Here is a 22840-nt window from a genome sequence, read left to right on the forward strand (position 1 = left end):
TTCCTCTCTTACTTTAAATTAGTATGCTTTGCTTGTCTGCTTGGGCCAGGCACTGACGAGACACTGAGAATATACAAATGATTAAGATATGTTCCCCCAAGTCCACATAGTTTATAATCCCCTGTCATTGTGGTAAAAAAAGAAAACAGCACCCAACGCCTCAGCCTTCCCCACTCTGATTCATATTCCGTACAACAGCTAGAGGGATCTTTTGAAACACAGGTCTAACTGTGCCTGCCCCCATGCCCTTCTTCTACCTGTGCAAATTCCAAGCTCCTTAATCATGGTTTACAATTTTGAAGGGCATGGTTGTGAGGGTAAGTGAGTTCATATGCATTAATTAAAAGTCTTAGAACAATTCCTGGTGCTTATTTCATCCTTCAAATTATTATAATTAATATGTATTATAATTATTGTCTTGGGACCATTGGCAAGGCCCTTAATCTTTGTATCTCAGTTCCTCCCTCTGTATATGAAGGGTGATAATAACAGCTTTCTGTGATTGGTATGTACACAATTAAATGAGCTAACATTTAAAGAATGTCACAGACTGGCAGAGCAAGTAGTGTAGGGACTGTAGGTCTTTCTCCTTCTCTTCCTTCCCCTTCCCTGGGAAACATGTCCACTGTGGCTCTGGGCCACAGGTTCAGCTCATCCTGGGGAGGAGCCTACAAGCTGTGTCCTCGTCCCCGGGTAGCACAAGCACCACTTCCTGCTTGAGGCTCACTCATGGATGACATATGTGCTGTGGCTCACTAGAAGTTTAATCAGTTGGAATAATACTTGTATTGTTGCTTATATTTCAGAGGGACAATTTGCTTTCTATAAATTGTTTTCCAGAGGACTGTTTTAGGCTGAAGAAGAATGGCAATTCAACAGCTTACAGGAATGAAACTGTTTTGAAGTATCTCTCTCTCTGTTTGATGTCTTATGCTATCAGCCAAGGTGTGGTGACCCCATAGGGCTTCCAGACGGCTGGTCTTTTAGGCGAAGCTAGGGAGCAGATCTGCTTGTGTCGAATGCATGAGCGTTAAAGTGGTCTCTCCGGGCTAGTGGCAGACGGCATAATCTCCTGCTAAATTGGGCCATTAAATAAAACTACTAAGTCATAAAGCTGTAGCATTACCCTGAAATTAAAGCATTGTCACCTTTGAATTGCCAAGAATTTTAACAGGCACTTAGAGAAATTCCTTTCACACACCTATTTAGCATGGCCAGTTGACTCCAGCCACGTGGATGAGAACAGAAGGCTCAGGACAAAAGATGGGAGGGTGATTGCAATGTGCTTTTCATTCATTTGCTTATTTACTCATTCACACACACATCCTTCACTAAGGCACTCACTGATTTCTTGAATTTCTTTATTCATCTCTCATTTATTTACTCATTAATTCTCTCATGTATTTACTTCTGCATTTATTTTTTATGCATGCAGTTACTTATACATTATTCATTCATTCTTTGAGTCAGTCAGTCACTCAGTTATTCAGTTGGTCATTCAGAATTAAGCCATTCACATAAACTTTTGGGAACCGACTGAGTTAGGTGCCAAAATTACAAAATGAATGTCTGTCCTTGTCCTCAAGGAATACACAGTTGGAGGAGAGAGACAGATATTGTAAACAGATCATTTACACATGGTGCAGAAAATAAAATAGAAGCCAATAGATGGTACAGAAATAGTACAAGGAAACTAATATAACAAAATAAAAATTATATAAAAAAATAAATAATACAAGGAAGGCAATGGTTGAATCAAGGGGTCCAAAGACACTGGGGATGGTGGTCGGAGAAGGTATCCTTGAAGAGCTGCCCTCTGAGCTGGGTTTGGTAGTAGAAACAGCTCATATTTAACTGAGCATCTACTAATATGAGGCACCACATTAGGCACTTTACATTAATGGTATCATTCAGTTTTCTTGGCAATGATGTGAAGAAGATACCATTCTTTCCTTTTTATACAGCAGGACACTGAAATCTTGAGAGGCTGAATCACTTGTCCTGGTTCTTACAAGTTGAAATATGTCGGCCAGAAGTTGGAGCTAGGTTTGTGATTCCTATCCCTGGGTCCATAGGACAGGTGACACAGGCAAAGAAAGACCCATGTGTCCAAATAGACTCTTCCTCTGGCTTCCCCTGGCCTGTTCTGCTCTTGCCTATTGGTCAACATCACAGTGAAAAGTTCCTTAAGGAAGTGACCCTGATGGAATGAAGTCTCTACAATATCCACTTCATCTCCTTGATATCACTTTCCTCATCTATAAAATGGGGATCATCATACCCACCCTTCAAAGTTTTCCAAATATTGGATGAGAATTATATAAAGCAAAGGTTCTTAAATGTTATTTCCCCAAAGAATGTCCTGGGATAAAGTTTGAAAATTATATTTTCTAGGATATCCCAGCAATGGTTATTCAGTAGGTTCAGGACAGTGATCAGAAATAGCATTTTTAATAAGCACCTAAAGATACCAGACTTTGGGAAATATCTCCATAAGGTGATTAGCATAGTGCTTAACTCTTAACAAGTCCCTGTCCTTATTCATCTCCTGCTTCTAAGAGGGGCCTGGTCAGTAACTAAAAGAACAGTTCTTCTCAAGACCTGAACACAGAGCCTATCCTGATGCTTTCCTGGTGGACCTTTTGCAGCACATTTTTATTGCAGAGACCTGGTGAAACCCTCTTTTTAGTGCTGTGGGGATCAGGCACAGTCCGATCAACCAGTATTGATTGATATTTCCTTGTGCTCAGTGCTGTACAAGCTACTGTAAGCCACTAACCTCTATGCCCAAGGATCTCATATATAACTTCTAGCTTTTAAAGCACTTTTATCTAGGCCATTCTATTTAAGGTCATGCAATTATCTTGTAGATTTGACAGCCATGGAATGCCAGGCACGTTAACTTCTAAGTGACTCAATTTCCTCATCTGTATAATAGGGATGATCAGTTACTCTTACATCAATGTGCTGATGTGTAGATTAAATAAAATTAAATAAGTGATGTGCTTCATACACTTAATCCAATATGTGGCATTCTCAAAGAGCTTCTGAAATAGAAGCCGTCATCAGCAAGTACCATCATCATAGGAGGATCTTGATGTTGAAGGAATTTAGAGACAGGAGTGATCAAGAAAGGCTTCGTGGGAGACGTGGGACTTAGGTTTGACCTTGAAAGATAGATGTCCCAAGGCTGGGCAGAGAGGGAAAAAGAGAAGGAAAAAATCAGTCCTGTTGAGCTCAGCAGGGTCATGGAAGTGGAGATGTAATGAACAGGTGCCCAAGGAACCTTGGCCTTGTTTGAGGGCTCCTGGCTCACCTGTTTATTCTGATGCAGTGCTACCATTGGGCTGGACACTTTCCTTTTCTGGAAGAGTGAAATAACACATGGGAGTCAAACGTCCTTCCCAGAAAGCTTGCTTGCTCTTGTTCACTTTTCCTCTGAGCCCAGGATTCTAGGGAAAGATGATGAATCGAAGTCAGTCCAAACATTTCAAAGACTAAAAGAGGCAAGATGCCATTCTCTTCAAAGTAGGGGAATCAGAGGAGACATTCTCTAGGGGCCTTTTTCCTATTACTCAAGTCAATGGAGCACCCATCAGCCTTGTGTTCTCAGTATGCAAGTGTTTGAGTATGTTATATGTATTTGCAAGGAGAAGTTGGTAAGAGACATTGACTAGTTAGACTGTCCACTGAGACAGTTTCCACATGGATTTAAGAGTGCCAGCTCTGAGTATTCTGTCCCACCGTCAAGCCTTGTTCCAGGTTCTGTTCTTCTGGAATATAGTTCCCTCACCAACTTCTTTAGACCAAGCTCTCATCCCTTTCTCTTATGAAGCTTCTTTGCCTGTCACAATTCTTATGGCTCCTCCTTCAATTCATGTAAGAGACAAACATGTGCCAAATGTAACATGGTCATTAAGAGCATGGGCTTGGTTTGAATCCAAGCACTGGTGTTTCTTAGTTTTGTCAATTCAGGTGATGTAGTTGAGTTACTTGGCTTCCCTGTTCCTTGGTTTCCTCTTCTGTAATGAATAATAGAATTTATTTTTAAGGTGGTTATCAGGCTTATCTGAGATAATTGATGCAATCTACAAGAAAAAATGCCTGGCATTATATACCTAATACATGATAGTTATTATTACTTGTTTTTACCACCATAGCCCCCAAAACCTTGACTCTGGTTTCTGGGAATGAAGTAATACAAATAACTAATAACTTTTATGAGTGCACAACACCTGATATACTGAAAGCACTCCTGAAAATTAATTCAACATTATTAATAAATATGCACTTGAAAATGGATGTGCTACCGTGTGTGAATGGTTGAATTTGAAACTAATTTTTGCTATTTGATAATTATTTGGCTAATTAGTCCTTAGCCATGTGTGTGTTGGTATAGGGCACATGCACATGAATTTGTCAGAGCATAGTAGAATAGCTGCGAGCACTTAATACAGGTGAAGTACTGTGCAAAGCATTATTTTTTTCTCCCTAAAGTTTTTATTCTAAAATATTCAAACGTACAGAAAAGTTGAAAGAACACTAACATGAGCACCCATACACCTTTCACGTAGCTTCCCCAAATGTTAAAATTTTGGTATATTTGCACATTCGTCCCACCCTCATCTCTGTCTCTCTCCCTCTTTCTCCCCCTACCCCACTTCCCTTCCTCCTGGTATAAAATGCTTCTTTTTTTTTTCCCCTGAACTTTTTGGAAGTAAGTTGTAGACATACTGATAATTTAAACCTAAAGACCTTCTGTTCATATCATTAAGAACAAAGATATTATCCTACATAACCACAATACCGAAACCATGCTTAAAAACATAAACATGAATTCAATCAGAACTCTCCAATATATAGTCTGTCTTGTCCCTACAGTGTCTTTTATTAGCAGCATCTGTTTTTGTATGTCTATTCAGGATTCAAGGAGTGTCCACATGTTGGATTTGATGGTCATATCCTTTTAGTCTGTTTTAACTAGAAAATCCCTTCCCCCAACTCATCACTTTTGCATGGTTTTCATCATTAACTTTTTTGAAGAGTACCAGCCAGTTATTAAGCAAAATGTTCCATTTAAAAAAAAAATTTTTTTTCTCATAACTTCTTTATTGTTGGCATGCTTCAGCCGAAAACCTCATAGGTGATGTTTGTCCTCTTCAGTGTATGCCACGAGGAGGCACATGATGTTATTGGGTAAAATACCTCTGCCAGATCTCTGCATTGTAAAGGTGATTTATAATCGTGGAGTTGTCTGTGGGGTTATATGCAGATTCTGTGTGAATATCCAGTTCCTCAACATTTCCTCCCAGTCTGGGAATGACTCTGACCCATATGCTATTACACTGGAGTTTGTAAAATGTTGTTTTACTAATTCGAGAATTCCTTCTGCATTTTCAGCTGTCATTCTGCATTCTTCTCTACAGAAGAGCTTTTTCTTTTTTTAGAAAAGCTTTTTATTCCTTGCCCTGCCTAACATCTCTTGTGTTGCTCTAGACTCATAAATTATTTCATTTTAAAATGTTACTATTATTATAATGTTGTTTTATATTCAGATTGCCCCAAATATAGCTAGTTATGGTCCCACTAATTCTGCTCCTATGTCTTTCTTACCTGTCTCCATTAATCTTGGAGTACTTCCTTGTTTTCTAGCACCAGATGTTACCTTGAACTTGCCTTGCTTAGACCCAGACTCAGCTGTTTTCCCAAAGAAACAAAAGACACATTTTTGCAGCAAATGGTATTTGGAAATTAGGATCTAGGTGTTAGGTTTGTTTGTTACTTCTAGTCCATTTCAGTGGACAGAACTTGAAAATGTGTGTGTGTGTGTGTGCAGGTGTGCACACTTGTGCTTAAATTATGATTTCTTATGGTTATCTCTAATGCAAATGGAGCACTGTTAGATTTTTCTTCATCATTGTCTCTTCTATATATATCTCTCTTCTCTCACAGTGAGAACCTCTCTCAACAATACCAATATATTATTCATTTGTTCTACCTTACAATATACACAAAATAGTTTCAGAGTCACATCAGCCATATCACTACTGATAACAAAGTAAAGCGTAACACTTACTGAATTTTTCAGTTCTTAGAATATAATCTACCAAGGATGTATGGCTAGACAGAATACTACATTAAAAAGTTACATGAATTAATATTCCCTTATTCATGGTTCTTTTATCTATTTAATATACAGTTAGGCTTTTTGTTTCTGCTTAATATTCAATTTTAGGGGGTGCCTGGGTGACTCAGTCAGTTAGGCATCTGACTCTTGGTTTTGGCTCAGGTGATGATCCTGAGATCAAGCCCTGCATAGGGTGGGCTCCGTGCTCAGTGGGGAGTCTGCTTGGGATTCTCTCCCTCTGCCTCTTCCCTAACTAGCGCAGGCTCTCTCTCATTGTCTAAAATAAATAAATAAATCTTTAGAAAATTATTCAGTTTTAGGATTTGTCTCTTTTTATATTTTTCATTTAATTATATATTTAATTAATGACTTTGCAAAATATTTTCATGTTACAAAAGCTAATTATATATATTATATATACTTCTATTTATATAATATATACTTTTATGTTTATATTATATATAATGTGGTTGACCAAAGGTGTTTTACTCTCCTATTGCAATCACCCTCTTCTTACCCATCTTCTCTAGGTCATCATTTACATCGGTTTATCCTTCCTGTGTGTGTTTTTTATTGCTTCTTTATTCTTGCACAAAATGTAGCATAGTCTTTTACACCCTGAAGCCTTGATCCCATCATTTTAGGGTACTTACTGGAACACATTATAAATCAGTTTAGAAAGGTCTTGTGTGTTCTTTATTATGAGTGCATAGTACTTCACTGTGTCAATTAACTATGCTTTATTCATTCAGAAACCTCTTGATTGATATTTGAATTTTTTTCTTTTTTTAGATATATTTATTTATTTGAGAGAGAGAGAGAAAGAGAGAGTAAGCATGGGAGGGAGGGGCAGGGGGAGAAGGAAAGGGAGAGAAAGAATTCCAGTCAGACTCCCCACTGAGTGTGGAGCCCAACACAGGGTTTGATCTCATGATGGCGAGATCATGACTCCAGCAAAAACCAAGAGTTGGATGCCCAACAAACTGAGCCACCCAGGCACCCCTGAATTTTTTCTTCACTATGCTGTTCTTGCAATAGATGTTCTGGGCTGCAGAGCAGAATTTCAAGTACATATCTAAACATACTTTGCCATCCTATGTCANTTTCCTGCTGATTTCAGGAGCTGTCACTAGAGTCAGTGAGATCCTGGCATTCTGTTGGATATTTAGTTCCATGTTAAGTGAATGCCCACTCTGGGTCAAGTGCTCAGCATACGAATATTTATAAGATCGTCTTTTGCCTTGTAGAGCTTACAGTTTAGCAGGGAGATTTGAGTAAACAAGTTGCTACCATGGTTCTTGAGCAAGACCAGAACCGGATGCTGGTGGAGTTAGAAGAGGCTTCCCACTGGGGAAGACACTGGTGCTCTGGCAATATCATTCATACTGTGATGAGCTCCAGAGCAGAGATGTCTGCTGAAAGAAGGATGAATCATTCCATGCTCCTCTTTGAGTTTCTTTTTGTCAGTCACCTCTAGAACCAGAATATAAGATCCTTGAAACTGTGTATTAGACAGTCTGAGATTTACTGAAGCCGTGTCTTCCTTTGTGACATTGTAAAAGGAGATGTAAATGCTGCCCTTGGGTAGCCCTTCTCAGGATTATGGGAAGACCTTCACAGTCAGCTCTCTCCCTTCCAAACTCCTGAATTCAGTCTTGGCTACTTTAGCTCTTCTTAACAAAGGGATGGAAACTACTTATTCTGTACTTGTGTCCCAGATACTGGGCTATCTTGTCTCAATGTGTATCTCATTGAATCAACATGATGGAGTGTGAGGTAGAGATCACTTCTCGCTTGTATTTTGAGAAAACAGAGGTTCAGAGAGGTTGACAAGCATGTTCAGCATCCCTCAGCTAGTAAGTACTAGATGTAGGAACTGGATTTAGATCTTTGTGAGTGCCAGTTTTTCCTCAGAATGCACAAAAACAGTGCCTGCTACTAAGGTACTCCTAAAGACTTCAAAAATACTTCTAATAGAAACCAAAGCCTGCCCACCAGCCCCGTAGCCCTCTTCCCATCAGGCGATTTTGGTATGGAGGCTCCTTTCTTCTCTCCCCTCCCCAGAAGGCAGGCATACCTGGCTTGTCCACACCCGCCCCTATGCCCCACATTGCCAGGCTCTGGGATTCCATGTGAACTTCTTTCCCAGGACCACCCTTGAATGCCTTGAGCTCGGGGTCCAGAGTGTCATTTAACCTCGTACCCTTCCTCCTACCTTCCCAGTCCCTAATGTAATGTTCTGCACCCTCCAGACATTTAATACATTTTCCTTGAATAAGCCAGTGAATAACAATCCATCAAGTATGTTACAATGTGCGTGAAGTCTGGTCAACTCCTCCCCGCCCCCCGAACGTAAAACAGATTTCCCAGGTCTCTGTGATCATACCACCTATTTTAAAGCAAAGCAAGAGGAAAAATAACCCCCAAAAAGGTACATAAAAAGTAAAGGCTCCAGCGAAGTAGGAGAATAAATCACAGTCAAGTATGTTGTCTGGGAAGTCGTAAAGCGTGGCCTGTGCAGGCAGGTGGACGAGCAGTAATGGGCAGGAGCTGGTCCTCGGCAGCGCCCCCTGCGCTGCGGTTTCTGCGTTCTAGCTAATGCATGGTGCGCGGGGGCCCGAGTAGGGGCCATAAACCGGTAATGCGCTCCCCGCAGCAGCAGAAGGCCAGACGCTGAAAGCAGCCGCGTCTGCAGTGGTTTTAGCGAGAGCCGTATGGGTGTGTTCTCGCACAGGCAGCTGATAGATCCACCTGGGAGGAAAACAGCTCCTGTGGGAATTTGAAGCCTTATAAAGGTGTTGGAAATTGTTTTACATCAATTGTCCCTCTTCCCTTTGCAGGTTGAGGAGAACATGGCGTTGACCCCCTCAGCACAGGTTCCCATAACTTTTTCTGATAATGAAATGATCCTTTCAGATGCTCCCTGAGTGGCTTCACCAGGAGGGCTGAGAGCAGTGGACTTTGATTTTCTGTCTGGTACCCAGGCTCTGTGCTCAGCTCCCCCCCTGTGTGTTTTATTTTGTTCTCACATCATCACTGCACAGTGGGTTATACCCAGTTTGCAGATGAGAAGACTGAGGCTTGAGGAGGTGAAGTGTCTCTGCCAGTGTTCAGGAATCTGAGCTGGTAGTGTCGACTGAGCCTGCCGATCCCGGTGCCCTCGCTTTTCTCCCTTGCATCTGCCTCCATTTACCAAAGAAGCCCTTGCCAAGCTGATATTTACTCAGCAGTCATTGCCTGTGATTTAAATGGAGAGATAAGGTACAAACATATGAAAAATTAAATAACTATCAATGCAAAACGACAAGAGATGTCACTAGGCTGTACATGCGTAGATGTCAAATGAGTGGTACAGGCAGTGGTTTGAGGATTATTTAAGCTGTCTTTACCCTTGGCACAGAAAATTCACTTTGTCAACATAGATAACTGTACCACAAGTGACCCCAGGGACCTTAATATAGACTTGCTTTATTACAATAGGAGCATAAGTGAATTGGCACACTTTTCAAAGGACTATAAGCAGCTCCCCACAGTGATTTAAGTTCAATTAAGCTGGGTATTGACAATCTGTAGACTTCCCTTCCTCCCAAGCATTGGGATAGAAAAAATTGCACATTTTTTTGGCCCTGTAAAGAGACAGATATGTGTGTAGAATGAGGTCTTATTAATCAGAGTTATTTCTTGTCTCTCTCTCCTTTTTTACTTTCCTTTTATTTGTTCTTTCTTCTGAGTGGTGATCTCCCTGGTAACAGAACAGCTTACATCATCTGTAATTACTGCTATTATTAATAATAATAATGATCATCATCATAATAGCAATCAGATAAAATGAGAGAAAAAATATGAAGGAAAATTAAATTGTGGGTCTGTATGTAAACAGTTTACAGCTTCTGAAATGAGAGCAAGACGAACCAGCAGGTCACAGAGAGACTCAGGGTGAGGATTCATAGAGGGCTTTCTGGGGTGATGACTAGAAAAGAGTTCACAACAGAGATGCAGATACAGAATGTTCTAGAGCATCCTATCATTACCACTGTGCTAGCACATTGTGCAACCTCTTTTTCTTTTCTCTTGTTGTTGATACTGTTGGTGATCATATTGAATGTGTGTGTGTGTGTGTGTGTGTGTTAATCTTATAATTTGCAACTTTTCACATTTGGATCACTACATGTGCATAGAAGAGCTGCTTTGGAAATGCTGGAAGAAAGAACCTGGAAGAAAACAAATGGTGGTGATTAACTGTCTCATCACTTGACGATGATTTCCTGAAATCCTAGAAAGTGCTCGATGGCAGCCTAGGCTCTGGTTGTCTGAAGATGAAAGACTTCTGAAGACCTGTCCATTCTCAAGGAAAAAATTGCAGTCTTTGCTGAGCAAGCTTCTGTAACATCCACTCCCAACCCTGCCCCCACCAGTTCTCTGGACAGACTCACTTACTTTTATTTATTTTTAAAATTTTATTTATTTGAGAGTGAAAGGGAGAGGGAGAGAGTATGAGCGGGATGAGGTGCAGAGGGAGAAGCAGGATCTCCACAGAGAGCCCAACATGGGGCTTGATCCCGGGACTCCAGGATCATGACCTGAGCCAAAGGCAGACGCCCAACCGACTGAGCCAGCCAGGTGCCCCTAGCCTCACTTACTTTTAATCTCAAGAATACTTATAATAGCCTGAGACATTTGTCATTCTTCTGGACACAATTTTCCCTGAAACAATGGCAAGCTTTTAGAGTTAGGCAGTACGTTATCTTTCTGGGCAGGTACCCCTGTGGCTGGCACTGAACTAACTGGGCATATATTTGAACATAAGAATGAATGATATCCTTCATATTCTGGGAGATCTCATAGCTTTATGGGAAGATAGACTTGAAACCTAAATTCACAATGTAGTTTGAGACATGCTTTGCTAGCCTCCACAATACACTGTTATGTCTGTGAAATGATGCTTTAGAATTTTATCATATATGCTCCTTGATGCCCTATGGCCTGTAACTCCTTTATGTATAAAGGTGGCAAATAGCTGGTGAGGGTCTGCATCATGAGCTCATTCACACTCATGCCAGTACATTGGGCATCCTTAAACAATATCCACCCATTTCCTCAAAGTTCTAGTAATTAAAACAGTATAGTACTGCCACAAAAAATAGATATATAGACCAATAGAAGAGAATGGGGGAGCCCAGAATTACATCCCTACAGATGTGTTCAGTTAGTATTCGACAAGGGAGCTAGGAACACTCAATGGAGAAAGGATAGTCTCTTCAACAAATGGTGCTGGGAAACTGGACAGCCACATGCAAAAAAAAAAAAAGAAAGAAAGAAAGAAAGAAAGAAAGGAAGAAAGAAAGAAAGAGAAAGAAAGAAATTGGGCCCCCTTTATACCACTCACAAAAATTAACTCTAAATAAATTAAAAACTTAAACATAGGACCTGATATCATAAAAATCCTAAAAACACAGGGAAGTTACTCCTTGACATTGGTCTTGGCAACAATTTTTTGGCTACGACACCAAAAGTACAAACAACAAGAATAAAAATCAACAAATGAGACTACATCAAACTAAAAACGTTTGTACATAGCAAAGCAAGCCATTAACAAAATAAAAATGGAATCTGTGAAATGGGAGAAATATTTGCAAACTACATATCAGATAAAGAAGCAAATATATAATTACCATTACTTAAACTAAGATCTTTAATGAATTGAATAAATTCCTGCCACCAGTTCAAAAGTCTCCAAGTGCAGTTTTCCCTTAAGCAGAGAATTTGTCATGGATAATTTAATACATGTATTCCTTTGAACAAGTTAGAAAGGTGGGGTTATGCTTCTCATCATGGGACTGAATAGTAGTATACAGTAAGAAATAATAGAGAATGACCTGAGTAGCAAAAAGCAGTATCAGGAGCAGTGTTCTTCCAGGTTTCTGGGATCACGAGGACTAACCAACATAAACCATTGACAAAATTTCAGGAAATGAGAGGGACACAAATAAGTACAGAGACACATGAGACTATTCCAAAGTGAAAAGTTAATTGAACAAGATGGTAATTAGTAATTACACACAACAGCAGCTATATTACAAGAAATTGCAGTCCAGCGCACTTGTTAACTTTGTTTGTTGGATGAGTTCCCCACCCTCAGTTTTCTAGGAAACAAAGTCCAGGTCCTAAGCCTCATGTTATAGAAAAGTTTCAATGTAAGGATTCTTTAATTTTTTGCATACCAGACAGCCTGTTATATGTCCATGTGAAACATGATGCTGAATAACTATATTATCATGGATAAAAAGATTGATATTAATATCCCATTTTCCAAAGTGGAAATTTCAGAGGTTAATGACTTGCTCAAAGCCTCACTGCTGACATGTAGCAGAACACAGTTTACAATCAGAAGGCAGGTTTCCAAAGCCAGGCTGTCTCATGGCACCTTGAAGCCCTCTTCTCTAGAGATGAGAAAGTATTCCCTGTGGTAGAGGGTCTGATCTGGGGGCAGACCAGCAGAGGATGGTGCTTGGAGCCTGAAGGATTTTCTGATGTTCTTCCAATCATAGCATTTAGGTAATTTACTCCTCCGTCCCTGAGTGTAACTGGACCTTCTTGAATTATAGACAAATTTCTAGGTTTCCTTGTGTAATAGTTCAAATTCAGATCTTCTCACACAAACCCCCTCCCCACTTAATCCTTACAACCATTCTATAGAATTGGTATCATTTCTGCTTTCCAGATACTACTGATGAGGAAACTGAACTTTAGAGAAGTAATGATTTGAACAAGACTGCTTAACCAGTAAGTGTCGAGGTGGCACAAAAATCCAGATCTTCTAACTGCAGAGCCCAATCTGTGTCCATAAATATCTATGTACCCATTGACTTAATTGACCATCTTTAACATTTTGCTTCATGGATTCAATTTCAGTTAAAGCATGTGTACATCCATGAATGAATTCGCACCAACATCCACCTAAAAGATGTTCAAAATGAATATTACTCGTTTGAAAATCCTTAGAGCTAACGTTCACCTACACATTCCCTAGCTAAAACCACATGTCCCCATCTTAGACCAGACATCAGAAGCATTAAGCACTAAAGCCAACTTTCATGAGTGGCATTGACCCTTAGCCTTTAATATTTTGTCAGAGTGCAGGACTTAATCTGCACCCGCTACCAATGAAACTTGGGGGTGGGGGCGGGAACAGAAAGCAAGAAGAAATAGTATCCAATTACCTTCTTCTTTTCAATCTTTCTTCTGCTATCTCCCAGGAGAAAAAAATAATCAGAGGACAAAGGGCATCTTTGAAAGGAAAGCCCGCTAAGAGGCTCTAGGTTTCATGTAATCATCTCTCCTCTTGTCGCTCATACTCTGTTTGCAGGGCTTGTGATGCCTTCGTGAATCATGGGGAGCACTTCAGAGCTCTTAACTCTTCCTTCGTTTCTTCTGTATATCTGCATATATCAAAATGTGCCAATAGTTGAGTTGTTAGAACTTGCATTCACCCTCAGGTTCCAGAAGGCAGGGTTGGCAACATTAGTGGCTTCAAGATGAAAGGTTGTCTCTCCTACACATTTTCCTTTTCCATCTTGCTAAAGATAGAATATGATTCTGGCAAAATGAGTCAGTGAGTAAATGAATAAGCAAATCAATGAATGAATGTATGAATAATCAGATGAATGGATATATGGATATATGAATCTGTGCGTATTTGGAAGGAAATCTAAATTCGTATGATTTAATGATGCTATTTGGACCACTTCTGGCATCAGATTGGACACAGTGAGACTGCGGACAAGTTTATTTTCTCTCTCTAAGCCTTCATATATCTATACCTCTATGTATATGTTTGTGTCTCTATCTATTGCTGTATCTGTGTTTATGTCTGTCTTTCTCTCTATATATATTTATCTATCTATATGGGCATCTACCATAGTGGATTGTTTTTTTTTTTTTTTTCATAGTGGATTGTTATGTCTACCAGAGAGAAGGTACATAAAATGTCCTCGCATGAAACAGTAACACAGCATCTATACATTAGACTGGGTGGTTCTTTGCTTCTTCTACATACCATGGACATTTCAAAACTGTTGGTCTTTATTTCTCTTTCTATGCTATTGTGTTATTAAATAATTATTTTTCTTTGGTTATTTATCAGAGTTTGTCTGTATCAGTACCAACAGTTTTGGAGTTACGGGTTGACTGTGTAATATTATTATTTTAACCAATTAGAATTAATGTTCTATTATTACTTTCAAAGTCAGAACCTAATAACCTTCATTTTGATTTGTTTTCCAGACTTTATAGAAAATGTAATTCTGCCTCCATTAAACATTGGAGATGTGGTTATCACTGGATTGGTTTTAGGAAAGTCTGAAGATGAATTAGAATTCTTGAACAGAGTTTAATACTTTTGCTTCAAGAAATATTTCTTTTTCTGAAGTTAGAAAATTCTCTAGAGATAATGGAAACCAAACTTTCTCTCCTGTCTCCTTCTAATATAGTGAAACAGAAGTGCAAGCAGCGAAGTTACTTCTCCCAAGTCACATACAGAGTTAGGGTAGAGAAAGTATTAAAACTGGGGATCCTGTGCTTTTCCTTTTTAGGTAAACATGCTGACAGCTGTGATCCTGCTTCTTAGTAGTACTAATTAATAATAGTTACTTTCAGGGTGGACACTCATCACTGTTGCCTAATAGATATGCGTTGGGTCATTGCTTTACTTCCTAGACCTTGGTTTCCTCCTTTATAAAAAACTAGGAGGATGAAGTAGGAGGGAAACCACATGATAGCTATGTTAAGTTATTTTTCATCTCTGAGAATCTATGAAGAGTAATGATGTTATTATGTGGGCAAGATTCTCGGATGACAAAAGCTTTTCGAGTCTTCCTATTTCCTCCTTTGCTTTATTTGTGAGCATGTTTGGAATGAAATTCTATGTCCAATTGCAGTAAATGTTTTAGTATAGGTTATTAGTACAGAAATGTCTGATAGATCTCGGACAGTGCCTTGCAACTTCATGTCTTTGGTTGCTATTCCATAGTAACAGCTCTTCTGCTGGGATTGCTGTCTTTTTCTTTCTTTCTTTCTTTTTTTTTTTTTTTTTTGATGATAAAACTGAGCCCTAGAAAAATGAAGTGATTTGTCCAAGCTTGTTGTTGGCAGAGATAGGCTTCAAATACACATCTCTCAAGCTGTAAAACTCAAATTTCTCTCCTCTCTCCTCACCTCCTATTCTTACCTATGGTAGGTAAAACATGTCCTCCAAACCTGATGTGAAGTTCCTCATCTCTGCATATTATTTTATTGTAAACCTCTTAAAAGAATTTTTCTGCAAATAGAGGAAGCATAGAGAATTAAAAAAAAAAAAAAGGAACTTCAGCTAAGTGCCTTGTATGTATTGTGTGGATCATACAATCTCATCGTTGATTAGGTGTATTTTACAGGTACTTTCTATAAGGAGATCTTTCTGTGTACAGCAAACATTCGATGTGATACTTGTGTTTCTGTGAGACAGTTATCTATGCTAGTGTTTGTCTTGTGGCGGAGTGTGTGTCAGTAGCTGGAAGCATGGGCTTTGCGATCAGACACCCTGGATTCCTATTCTTGCTTAGTCACTTGCGCATGGGTAAGCTGCTCAGTCCTGCTCATTCACTTTTCCTTCATTTCTAACATGGCGTTTCTAACTTCCTTCCGATTTAGGTAATGCCAATTTAAAATGAGATGATGGACATTAAATGCTTAGCATAAAGGACTCCACAGATTTAGTTCCGATGTTTGTTAACCCCCTTACTAACTCTGTGTGGAACTCTATGAGGAACAGAAATTCTCTGGTCATTTTTATTTGCATGAGTGGAACACTCAGGTGGATTGATAGCCCCATGTGGAGCCAAGCATCACATTGCTTGTGTGATCCTCTTACCCACCCCCTGACCCCCAGCTTTATTGAGTTATATAAGTATGATCCTCTTTTGACCTTCCTTCTAATGTCTACTTCCTTGGGTTATGTTTTCTGGACAGAGGACAAGATTTGGACCTCAGTGCAGCACAATAACACAGAGCTGACCCATGTGCGGGGTGCAGACCCTGAGAAGCCCTACACCATGGCCTTGGATTATGGTGGCAGCATGGAGCAACTGGAAGCCATGATTGACGGCTCAGAGCACTGTGAGCAGGAGGTGGCCTACCACTGCAGAAGGTCCCGCCTGCTCAACACTCCAGGTAAGGCTTGCCCCGATTCCTCTGCATGAGCCACACAGGGTGGCCACAGATAGGCCTGGAAAACATGGAATGTCAAGAAGAGGAGTGTTTGCCCACAAGGGGGCTGCAGTGACGGTTGTTCACTGTGCGGTGAAAAGAAATGAAGTCAGGAGAGGATTGGGGATATACTCATACTGGCTCTGATTCCCAGGTGTGACGTAAAGGAAGCCTCTCGAGGTAGCCTCTCAAGTTTCCATACTCATCTTCAAAAAGAAAATGGAGACAATGCGCATCTTTCAACAGTTGGGAGAATGGGAAGTTTCTTGAGATCAGTAGCACTTGAAGAGAGCGTTGAACTAGACATAGACGGTGCGGAGGTGGGAAGGAATGTTTCTGGGAAAGGAAACAGTATATGAGAAAGCACAAAGGATCTCAGCATATTCACCAAAGAACAGTGAGTTATGTGCAGGGCAAGAGATGCAGAGGGAAGTGGTATCAGGCAAGGGGGTCAGGAGGGCAGGCAGGGATAGCCCTGTGTGTTTGCAGTACTAATGTTAATTGGAAAGTGCAGGCCTCAATGGAAATGACTCTTTTTAAAAATAAAGTTTGCTCTTTGAAAACAAAACAAAACAAAACAAAACAACCAGCAAAGTAACTTCTACGACTACTTACCAAACCGAAAAGGGTTTTTGCAGAATGTCCAGAAGGCTTCGTCAAAGTTCATGGGTGCCCTGGGAGTCAGTCATTTTTGTGAATAATTTCACCATTTGTTCCATGGCACACACATGCACACACACACACAAGCCGAGAATCATAGGGGTGTGGAATATCCAAGAATGTTGTCACAGTCTGTCACCTCAAGAAATTTACAATCCCATGCTTGGAGGTTAGGAATTTTGAAAGGCTTGAGAAGATTAGACAGTGGAATGTCAACAAAGGAGAAGTGATAGAAGCCTAACTAAATATAACACACCGCCTCACTGATCTAGAATCTTTAGGAAAGACGTTGTTCCACATAAGTGAATTTTCAGATAACTGTCACTTATCCCTTTAAGCGCCAAAAATGTTTTCAAAGAATTTTTAACTATTTGAAATGAAAATCTTTATCAAATGGATTACACGCTTCCCTGCCTTCTTAAACAGAGAGCTCTGAACATAAAATGTAACCTTTTCTTGATGACTCAGGATCATCATTGTGAAAATCAATTATTGTACTCTCCTTGGATTCAGCCATGCTCACAGGGTTGATTAGATCTGAGGCACTGGTTGCTGTCCCTCTTCCTGGCGTTCTTAGATGTTGCTGCTTGAGAGGCTCAGTGTGTACACTTGTTCGTATTTCTTTCTGTCCTGGCTGTCAAGACTGCGCCTGTCACTCTCGGCACTATTCACAGTACCTGTGTCTGGAAAAAACAACCTACCCTCTTTTCACTGTGTGGCTTCTACTTTTCTAAGGATTGGGTCTGATGGAATTTTAGGAAAAATAGAATTCTGTTCATTCAGACCACAGATTTCCTTTAGTCTTATGTATTATGTGATATCAGTTTGGTGATACTATTGCCTTTTTATGTGCTTTTTTTTTTTTTTAAACTCAGCTGTCATGAATTCCTTGGGCATATTCAAGTGGGAGGGCATGGATTTGAGGGCAGACCATACTGAGAATGACTCTGCCTCTTACTACTTATAGAAACTTGTGCAAGTTGCTAAATTTCCACTAGCAATTTCAGCACCTGAGCAATTTACACAAAATCCTCAACTAATAAGGCTGATAAGAGGACTGCAGGAAAAATGTACTCTGCACTCTTTATACTGTGCCGGGTACTCATTAGGTGTTCAACAAACACTGGGGTCTTATTTCTTTCCTCCTTCGCAGCTTCCATCCCAGCAGGGAAGGTCCAAACTTGCACTGTAATGAGAAACAAGCTCAAAGGAACACTTTATTTCTATTTTAATGGTATAAATAGAATAATTATAATAATTATGACTCATGCATGCAGATAATCTCACCACCCAGGGACACCAATGCTGGACTTAGTTGTGCATCATTCCAGATGTTTTCCCATTTTGTGCACAGTCACAAAAACACAGTGAAAATATGTTGTCTATATGTTGAGGTTGAGAATACTCATTAATCCTCTTTTCCCCCTTCATTTATGAATCAAATGAGGTAGATGAAGGAAGACAATGGGAATGGGCACACAGTGTCTACTTTTTTTCTGGTGAGCTGGCTTGCAGAACATGGTGTAGACCAGGCATTGCTTGTGTGGAGGGTGGGAATGCAGACAGACAGCCCCATAGAGATGTGGTCCCAACCTCACACTCCTCAGTGCAGGGACGAGCACTGACTCAGTTGGACTTACCTCACAGAAACAGGGGCAGAGATAATAAATGTGCACCACTGTAGGCACGTGAATCCGAGAGCCAGGGCCTAGCGTACTACCTTCGTTGAGCTGCTATAACAAAATATGACAGATCAGGCTTACAAAAAACAGAAATTTATGTTTCATGGTTCCAGAGGCTGGAAGTCCATGATCAGAGTGCCAGGATGTTTGGCTTCCGGTGAAGGCCCTCTTCAGGTCACAGACAACTCAGGGAAGACTTTTTGTTATATCCTTACATGCCAGAAAGAGAGTGAAAGACCTTCTTGGAGTCCCCTTAAGAAGGGCACTAATCCCATTCATGAGGGCTCTACCCTCATGACCTAATCATCTTCCAGGGGGGAACCTCCTAATATCATCGTATTGAGGGTTAAGGTTGCAACATATGAATTTTGGAGGGACACACTTGCACACACTTGCAAGGTCGGTTTCCTCATCTCTCTGTTTAGGCAACCCCTTTCCCATGGGGAAGACCACAGAAAGAAGGGGAAATGAGTAGAGTCCATCTCCTCCTTACCTACCTGCTGTATAGAAGAGGTGAGCAAGTCTCTCACCTGCTGAAGCCAGAGCCCCCAGTGATACTGTTTTATTACCTTATTTGTCACACACACACACACACACACACAGGCACGCACACACACACGGTACACATATCTTTCCATATTAGTAAATATGGCTCTATATCATAATGTTTATTAACAACAGAGTCTTCCATCATATGGACATACCACAACAGATATACAAAATTAACACATCTATTTTGGACATTTAGTTCTCTCTTTTTCCCAATATAGATGCTGCAAGAACATTTTTTGCACATAGATCTTTGTGAACAAAGCTGATTATGTCCTTAGGATAAATTCCTTGAGGTGCCATTGCCAAGGCAAAGAGTGTACATATTTTTAAGGTTTTTGCCATATTGACTTCTGCAACATATCAAATTTATACCAATTTATACTCCCAAGAATACTGTGGGATTGAGTAACCACTTGTCAGCAACATGTATCTTGTTTTCTCTTTGGCAATCTGAAAATGCAGAAGGGAGTCAAAGACAATCATAGTTTTGTTTAATTAAAACAATGTATAGTATGATTCCCTTAGGTTATTGGAGGGAGATACTACTGGTAGCCAGGGTTAGTAGAAGTATAAAGTGTTATAAATTGTGGTGACTGTGGACTTAAATCAATAAGGAGAGAATGTGGAGGATGCTTTATTTGCTATAGATTCTCCTCCATATTACACACAATAGATAATATAGAGAGGAAATAAAAGAAGGCAAGATGAGGGAAAAATAAATAACTGTTCAAATGGCCACCAATGACTAAGCATTTCTTATATTAGCATCTATCTCTGGGGAGCCATATAAGCATTATCTCTAATCCAGGCAAGGGCTCTGCACAGTAAGGGTTGTTACCCCATCTGGATTTCAGGAAACTGAACCTCAGAGACAGGAAGGTGCTTGATTAATGCCTCACAGCTGAGGAGGGGCAGATCAGGCTCTTGGACTGGGCTTCACCTGTGGTCAAAGCAAGGCTGCCATTTCTGATACACCCTGCAAATCTCAAAGAGCCAGAACTTAGAGGGAAATCAAGTAGTCAGGATAAACATGAGTTTCTGTGATTTTCCTTATTTTGCAAGAAAATGGAGATGAAGAGAGAGAAGAGGAGCCAGAGCCTCCTCTTCTAAGGCCCTGTGATTTTCAGGGCGGCTTGAATTAGGGCAAGTTCCTGAGTAGCTACAAGAAGTTTGCAGCACTCTTGCTGAGGTGCAGGAGCTTCCAGGACTCATGCACCCCTTCCCAGGGTGGCCCTGAGGACCTCCACAACGGCATTCCCAGAGCCTCTTTCTGCCTGCTCCCACCTCTGGCTTCAGTTCCATTCATCTAGGAGCAGCAGAGGGAGGAGGAAAAGGAAGGCTAAGTTCAGGCCTGGTTGGTTCACCACTGTGTATTTTTCATTCAGTCAGTGACTGAACCATGACACTGTCATTTCTGACAGTTTCCTCTGATATTCTTCCCCAGAGCTGCTGATAAGCGCCAGCCAATGGAATATGTCATCTGTCTCTTTAACCGAAGGTTTACGCTAGAAACTCTCTTAAGGACCAGAATTCCAAGCCTCAGGGAAAGGTGTCTTTGCTATTCCCATGCATCTTTATAGTTGTCTTCCCTATGTTTCTATTTATTACCCTGAGCTTTACGCAGGGCCTGCAGTCCTGTGCTACAGAGACGTTTCCAAGACAGGATTCATCAGCCTGCCAGTGGTCAGGGTACTCTGTCACTAGGAGAGGAGGTGTCCACTTGTCCCCAGGAATAAAGGCTTCCCTGGTTGAGCCCAGACCTTTGTCACTGTCAGCACCTTCATAGGAATTTTGCCCAAGGCTGGGGTCCTGAAGGTAACATGTGATTAGCATATGAAATGAAATAGAACCCAGCTCAGGAAACACTCACACAGAAGACACAGAAATAAATATTGAATCCACAGTCTGGAGGATGCTTTAATCATGTGGCCAATTAGCTCTATAACCCACAGCTTCCCCTTGCAAGGAAGACAAGATTGAAAAGGGCATCAGAAGGTAATCACCTGGGGAAGCCCAGTGCCCAGGTCCCTGCTGGGAGTGAGGATGGAAAGTACTGCCTATCCTAAAACTCTCTTCTATAGTCTCCATGGCACCAAGAATTCCCTCATTAGATTTTTTTTCATTGGAGTGTATTTGGTGTATGTATTTTTTGTACTTACCACTCAGTGTAGTAAAAGTTTATTTGGAAATACCTTTTCCAATAAACCTGTGAGTGCTCTAGGCAGAATGAAATGGTTTGAAAATGCATATGAAAATTGAGACTCCATTACTTTGAACTCTAATAGCCATAGGACAGCTTGAGCTGGAGTTTACTTTGGTTCTGAAAAGAAAGCATTTGCCAAGCAAATCAGGGATGCAAACAAGTTTGCCATGAGGATTAGGTTCCTCAATAGAACTAATTATTCAGTGCTATAGAGTGCTTCAGAGTCCTCATTTCCCTACCTGCAATGGGTGAACATCACTCCTATTAATTCATTCATTCAGGCAGGCAGGCAGGCAGGCAGGCAGGCAGGGAGGCACTTGAGTGGTTTCCACCTGGGGTCAATTGCTTTATTGCTTTACCTAGTTGTGTTCCCATGGATTTGAAAGCACTGAAATCCTATTTTATTTTTTTTTTAGGGGAGGGAGAGGGAGAGGGGAAGGGAGGGGCAGAGAGAATCTTAAGCAGGCTCCATGCCCAGCACAGAGCCTGATATGGGCTCAATCTAATGACTCTGAGGTCATGACCTGAGACAAAATCAAGAGTTAGATGCTTAACCAACTGAGCCACCCTGGTGCCCCTAAAATCCTATTTAATTTAAAGTCTTCCAAAACTTTCTGTTTTCTTCTTTATTAGTGATTATTAATTCATGATATTTTAATGAGTTTATGGCTAACTATATATAATATGTGATACATAGTTTAGGTTATATATAAATATATAGTGTATCATGTATGAATATATTATATATACACATTATGCACTATAAGGTACATACTATATAATATATATTATGTAATTGTTTGTCTACTTATATACTTTTTGTACATCCAAATATATCTGTAAATGCACTTGTGTTTATAAACCCTCATGCCTATCTGTAATATTTGGCTTCAGTTGTGTACAAACAAATGATCAGACTTAGAAATCTAGGTAAAGAATTGTGATAGAGAAAAGTCAAATTACAGATAGAAAAAAGTAGCTTTTCAGGATACTCTGGGGTTTATTTAACTTTAAACTCTTTGTCCCCAGTATTTGTACCAAACATGATCAATTAACAGATGATTACATTTTCTTTCAAACAATAAGTATTTATTGATTTTGATGGTGACAAAAGTATTTTGTCACACACTTTTCTGTCCAGTGGGAATGAAATTCTGAAAAAATGAAGTTCTTGCCCACCTGATTGTAGCAGGGGTATGAGAGAGACAGAGAAAACACACCCCCCCCCACATGTATTCAGTTCATGAGGAACAACAGGAAGAAAAGTCAAGAAGCAAAAGAAGCCTTAAAGTGACCAAGCATGGGAAATTCTGCTTCTTAAAGGGGCAAGAAAGCCTCCTGGGCTAGGAGGGATGCGCCATAGAGTCCTGGGTG

General features: G+C 40.3%; 1 protein-coding gene across 2 annotated transcripts in view; it reads left to right on the forward strand.

Annotated features, from left to right (window-relative positions):
- CNTNAP5 (contactin associated protein family member 5) overlaps positions 1–22840 on the forward strand; it is a 772957-nt gene that overhangs the window by 514884 nt on the left and 235233 nt on the right. For both annotated transcript variants that reach the window (XM_040619104.1, XM_008686098.2), the window contains exon 13: positions 16133–16333. In XM_040619104.1, coding sequence (XP_040475038.1) covers positions 16133–16333 — 201 coding nt within the window. The remainder of the gene's footprint in view (positions 1–16132; positions 16334–22840) is intronic.

This window comes from Ursus maritimus, unplaced genomic scaffold (genome assembly GCF_017311325.1).
Source record: "Ursus maritimus isolate PB19 unplaced genomic scaffold, ASM1731132v1 scaffold_1, whole genome shotgun sequence".
NCBI classification, from domain to species: domain Eukaryota; kingdom Metazoa; phylum Chordata; class Mammalia; order Carnivora; family Ursidae; genus Ursus; species Ursus maritimus.